This window comes from Aulonocara stuartgranti (genome assembly GCF_965226115.1).
Source record: "Aulonocara stuartgranti genome assembly, chromosome: 3".
Classification (NCBI taxonomy): Eukaryota; Metazoa; Chordata; class Actinopteri; order Cichliformes; family Cichlidae; genus Aulonocara; species Aulonocara stuartgranti.
In genome coordinates, this window is record NC_138941.1 from 17,514,132 (window position 1) to 17,520,455 (window position 6,324).

Here is a 6,324-nt window from a genome sequence, read left to right on the forward strand (position 1 = left end):
GCCAACATGGCCCAGGACCATGACAGAGCTGCAGTTCAAAAGACAGAAAGTGTCCAACTTTCACTGAACGGCAGTTAAAACGGCTCCGAAATGCCACCGCGAGGCCTCCTCCACGATCTGATCCTCGAGGCTGGCTAATGACAGAGAAGCCATTTGGGCACATTTCAATAGTAGACGAATAATCCGACCCCCGTTGCCAGGTCTCAGTCAAGAAGAGGAAGTCCAGTTTTTTAGAAACAATAAAATCGTTAAGCACAAACGATTTATTCGTCAAAGATCGGGCATTAAAGAGCGCCATAGACAGCGGGGTGAAAACATTGTTGTTGGAAAAAGCTCGAGTTTCTCGAATTAAAGGGCGTAAATTCTCGGGATCAGAGCCTTCACGTTCATATATTCCACTCACCGAGGGGATGAAAAGCCAGTCGGCAGGAGAGTCTGGATGAACCCTTCTGAGATAACACGGCCTCGGAGAGCCGGGCCCCCTATATCCAAGTAGGGCCTTGGGAGACGGATTCCTCTCCATATAGCTGTCAAAAAAAACATCTTTGGCCGTCATTGACGAACGGATGGATAGCAGCGTCAGACGATCGTAGACCAATCGCAGCCAGTACATCATTAAGACAGTTAAAAAACAGCAGAGTAGAAAGAAAAAACATGACAATAGAGCGAGACCAACTACACCCGGCAGCGGCAAAACCAAACACAGGCGCCATCTTGCCGATGTGTGTAAAGTCACTGAGGATCAAACAGAAACACATGAAGCAGATTTTCCTGTTCTGGCTTTTTATAGCAGATAACCTTCAAAATATTCTGCAGTCCATCAAAAACTGAAGCAAACCATGAATCAACATGTGAACATGAGCTGATGCTGCTGAAGTGAAGCAAAGTTACAGAGGTTTGATTACAGACACAGCTGAGAGTTTTTAATCTGTCATCATTTTAAAAGGTTTAAATTTCTTCAGTATTGAACAGCAGAAATGAGGCTTTGTTTTCGGAGGCCGGCAGCAGTGAACACAACAGCAGACTGGTGCGTAATAAGCAGTGAATAATGCAGGAAACAGATTTTTGAAGGTAAACTGTTCTTGAAGTACACTGAGAGAGAGAGAGCTGTGCAGGAAGTAAACGTCAAAGTCAGAGAGAATTCATGACGATGTTCATCAAACGTAAAGCGTAGTTTGGATCTTCTTCTGCTGCTGGTTCACTCAGTTTTGGTTGGAGACAGATGAAACCTGCAGCTACAGGATCTGTGAGCTGTCCACTTTCAGCCCCGACGGCGTGTCCGTGTACGTGCCGTCGAGTGAACGATCCACGCTCTGTGTTTCCATCTTTGTGTGTTTAGCTGCTCTCATTTACTGTTTTATCTGTTTGCTTGTTGTTGAAATACTTTTGGGAGCTTTAACCTGAGATTCTGGCAAAAAATACATTTATATTAAAAATCGATTCAGGATTGAATGAATCAACATCGCTTTATTCAAATTAAAACCATTTAAATAGGAAAATCCATTTTTTTACAGCCGCCTCTAATGCTGGGTAATGTCAGCTGGTCCATGTGCAGCTGTGAGGCTCAGGGAGCGTCTACAAAGTGCAACACTGAAAGAACATCATCCATAAATATTGAGTAATAAATGGACTCTCATACAGCGAGACTCAAATGCCTTTAAACATCAGCTTATCCTGCTGATCCAAGTCCAACACTGAGTTTGTAAAAACATGTTTGTCAATCATTTTGTTTGGTTTCTGAGGAAAATGATTCAATAACTTGCTGCTAATACACAACATTTCATCATATTTCCTCATAACCCTCTTTTGTCTGACCATTTGAGCCCATTTGAATTTGCAATAAAGGATCCACAGAGTTTGGTGACAATAATGACAGTAGATGTTTGTGTGAAAGTGCTGGAAGCAAATGAGTGTGTGATGTTCTTTCAGTGTTGCACTTTGTAGATGCTCCCTGAGCACTGGTCTCACAGCCAGCTGCACATAGAGACCAGCGTTGTTAGCCCAGGTCAGAAGATGACTTGTTGGAATGAAAATGAGCTTGTAGTTTGTCTGCTTTAATAATGTGACTGGAAAAAGGTGTTGGACTTCAAATATGTCCATTTCTTTCACACTTCACCTTTAAAAGTGAAGCCTTGTGGTTCCTGGAAGGAAAAACACGACTTTTTCAAGTCTTTGTCCTGTTTTTATGATAAATGTACGACTTTAATGTGAAACATTCAGAGTTTTTTTCTCTTGTTGTGTTTGTTTGAAGCTGCTTCCTGTTGGCTTCAGCTGTTTGGAGTTTCCATTTTCTAAACTTCTACATTCTGAACCTTCTTCAGCTCTGAACAGATGATGAAACACTGAATGATTTCAAGCTCACACTTTGTCTAATAAACTTACATCTTTCATTCTTTATACAGATTGAGGAGCTGTGGTTTGTCAGAGATCAGCTGTGATTATCTGGCAGCAGCACTGAAGTCCAACCCCTCCCATCTGAGACAGCTGGAGCTGAGCTGGAACAACAACCTGCAGGATTCAGGAGTGAAGCATCTGTGTGGTTTCCTGGAGAGTCCAGGATGTGGACTTGAAACTCTGAGGTCAGTCAGCATGTTTTAGTTGTGCTGAGATGAATATGATGTGAAAGTTGTGCTGACACTAAACTGCAGACATCAGGCTGATATTATACTGATCCACACTGAGGATCTTCATGGTAAAGTCTGTTTTCTTCTTCTCTGGTTTAGTCCATTGACTGCAGCAGAACAATGTTCACATTTCAAACCTTCAAAGAAGAAGAAAAATCCTCCACTGGATAATTCACTGTGAAACTCTCCAACTCTTCATTCCACCTTAAAGTCTGTCTGACACTGAAATCCAAAGCAAAATGTGCGTTTGCTTTACAGACAGCAGTCCAACACAAACATACACACATCATCCAAAACACAGTCCAACATCCAAATCTCCTCCACTGCCAGCATGAATGATGGGAAAGAGAAGGAGGAACACTCTGACATTCAGGGTTAGAATGAGTTTCATGAAGCAGACTGTGAAGATCAAAGCTGCATTAGAAAGCTTACATGAATGAATGAGTGGACAGAAGTGGACAGAGATCATCTGAAGCACTTCAAAGGCTTTAAATCAGCACATTTCTCTTTATTCTTTATCAACTCTGTTAGTTTCTCTCAGTTTTCTGTGGAATGAAGCTAACAGCAGGCTAATAAGATGCTGACCAATAGGTTTCTATTAAAGGTTGTAATTTGTATATGAAAAAGTGCTTTGGCTCAGCAGGGATCAGCTTACAGGTAGAATACAGCAGCTGGATGGGATTAGCATGTCATAGCTATCTACCAAACTGCTAACTGGGGGATTTCAGGCCATCTATGGATCATTTTTGCTAACTGTTTATTCAGCTTAGGCTCACAGGGCTGCAGCCTGTGCCCTAGCTGTCATAGGGCAAGAGGCGTGGTCCACCTGCACAGGTGAGCAGTCCATCACAGGGCCAACAGAGAGAGACAGAGAAGCACTCTCTCACATCCACACCTACAGCCAATTTAGAAGCACCAATGAACCTAAGCAGCATTTCATTGGACTGTGGGAGAACATCCAACCTCCACAGAAAGGCCAACAAGCTTCAACCTACAACCTTCTTGCTTTAAGGCACTAGTGCGAACCACTTTTCCCCATTTCAGCCCAAATCCTGCATCTTCCTGTTTCTGACTCCAGGCCAGCTCCACTAACACTTTCTCATCAGACACTGCCACCTAGTGGAGGAAGTCTTAGTTCCATTTGAAGCTTCAGATGACAGTTAGTTCCTTTACAAAGAGGTGGAGGTGGTGGGGCCACAGCACCATCATCACTGAGTGCCATAGGACACTTAACCTTTGTTTCCATATGCTGGGAACTTCCTGTTGTTCCAAGGAGGACTGGAAAATGTGTGAAAATCTCCCAGTCAGTTCCTCACAGCACACTTCAATCATTTCCCTCCCACAGCATCAGGACCAGGGCTTTTTCTCTCTTTGATCCCACTAAGAGATTTCCACACAAACACCTCATCAGTGGGACTCTCAGAGCTACCAGCCCTTTGTTACAATCACAAAGCTCTTCATTGAAATCAATGATATCAAAGCTGGAATCAAATGAGTCCAAGTCTTCTGCTGATTCAGCATCACATTCATCTTTGCTCCTTGTTCTGCATCCCCACCATGGACTTCATTCCTTTCCAAGCCAGCCTTGAGTGTCCTTTATTCAGCTCATCCTCTGCTTTACTTTTACAACTGATTTTAGCTGCTTTATCTCTCTTTCAACAAGTTTCTGTGCCTCAAACTTTTTCTTCTCTCCCTCATAACAAGACAGCTTCTTCTGCCTGAGAACATGTTGGAGTGATTTACTAATCCAGGGCTGCTTATTGGGGAAAATACTTCCTGTTTTCAAAGTAATCCCCATTTTTCCCAGAAAGAAATGTAAGTAGAAATCGATGATCTAAGTGAGAACATGAGCCTTTAAAAAGTCCCAGTGGGTGCAGTGAAAGCAGTCCCTCAGTCCCAGTATAGAGTCTTTGGTCCAGACTGGAACAACTGTGTGCCCAGTTTGAGCTCTCTTCAGTCCTGTGACCTGACAGACCCAGAGGGGCCATCACATCACATTTAGAAGCTCCCCTAATGGAGCCACAACACATGTCCAACACTTAGTCTGTCTTGTTGGACCAACTGGAAGAAATGATTCAAGGACTTAGTCACAGAACAGAGATTCAAATCTCCAAAATCCAACTGGCTGCATCAGGACATATAGTCTGAAACTCTGCACAGTTTCCTGTTTGAAGCTGCTTCCTGTTGGCTTCAGCTGTTTGGAGTTTCCATTTTCTAAACTTCTACATTCTGAACCTTCTTCAGCTCTGAACAGATGATGAAACACTGAATGATTTCAAGCTCACACTTTGTCTAATAAACTTACATCTTTCATTCTTTATACAGATTGAGGAGCTGTGGTTTGTCAGAGATCAGCTGTGATTATCTGGCAGCAGCACTGAAGTCCAACCCCTCCCATCTGAGAGAGCTGGACCTGTACGGAAACAACCTGAAGGATCCAGATGTGAAGCAGCTGTCTGATCTTCAGCAGAGTCCAGACTACAGACTGGAGACTCTGGTGTAAGTAGAGTGATGGAGTGAGTGGGTGGTGCTGTCAGCAGTATTGTACTAAACACAGTCAGTATGAAACAAAGATCCAGTGTTTCCTGTAAAGCTGCAGCTTCTCAGTGAAGCTGTGAGAGGAGAATGGTGACAGGCTTCAGGATTGGACACAAACACTTCCTGTTTCTGCCTTTTTGTCACCTATATGGTCACCATGGTAACGGCTGACACGCTCTGATCAAACACTGTCAACAGCCAATCAGCTCTCTGAACAAAGCAGCATGCAGACCAATGACTGCATTCATTTCCAAGTTTAAAGCAGTGAAGAACACAGTCTGTAGGTGAGGAAGAATTTAGTGAGAGCAGATGTTTGGATGGAATTCCTCCAGTTAACAGCTGGAACCGTCCATCTGGATTGTTGGGCTTGTTGTTGGGGTTCCTACAGAGCTCAGAGTGGACACACCAAGGTTCTTCTAATGAATGAAAGTCCAAACTCAAACTAGGAGGGAAAAATATTTTCATCAACTTCAATAAAAATCCAAAGATTAGAAAAAGTGAAGCAACAATGAGTCCTAGTACAGTCCCAGCACTGAAGTCCCTGCTGCTCTTTATACTGGATGTGCTGCATCACTGACTGACAGCTGATGAAGAGTCTCTGGAAACACTCGTTTATCTCCTCTGCTCTTCCTTCTTCTCTCTGCAGGTGGAGGCGAAGATGGTAAACAGGACGGTGTGTGTGCTGAGAGAGGAGGAGCTGTGTCCTGATGATCCAGAGAGGTTGAAGCAGCAGCAGCTTGTGTGTAGAGACGCTCTGACTGGGCCATGTTACTGGGAGGTGGAGAGGAGAGCTTCATCCAGCAGTGACTGACAGAGGAATGAGAAGAAGTGCAGATGACTGTCAGTGCTGCAGAGTGAACTGCTCTGAGAACAGCTCCACTGTCAGACACAATGTAGAGTCCAGCATCATCCCTGTGTGTCCCTCTGGATCTGACAGAGGATCATCAGTGTATCTGGACTGCTCTGCTGCTGCTCTGTCCTTCTACAGTCTCTGCACAGTCTCTGTCTGACTCTGGCTTCAGACCCTCCTGGATCAAACTCACCTGGAAAGACTTTCAAACATCACTCAATAGATTTGAATACAGAATATATTTGATATATACTGTAGATGTACTGTAGAGTTGCAGTTTGTCACTTGTAAATACAGTCTGTGAGCAGCTAT

At 43.7% G+C, this 6,324-nt stretch overlaps 1 protein-coding gene across 1 annotated transcript in view; it reads left to right on the plus strand.

The window, feature by feature from the left end:
• The window catches only part of LOC309702568 (uncharacterized protein), a 1,257,380-nt gene extending 1,251,056 nt beyond the window's left edge, over positions 1-6,324 (plus strand). Inside the window, exons 36-38 of the mRNA XM_082527161.1 lie at positions 2,403-2,579; positions 4,950-5,123; positions 5,809-6,324. Of these exons, the coding sequence (XP_082383287.1) occupies positions 2,403-2,579; positions 4,950-5,123; positions 5,809-5,827 (370 nt within the window). The 3' untranslated portion in view covers positions 5,828-6,324. The remainder of the gene's footprint in view (positions 1-2,402; positions 2,580-4,949; positions 5,124-5,808) is intronic.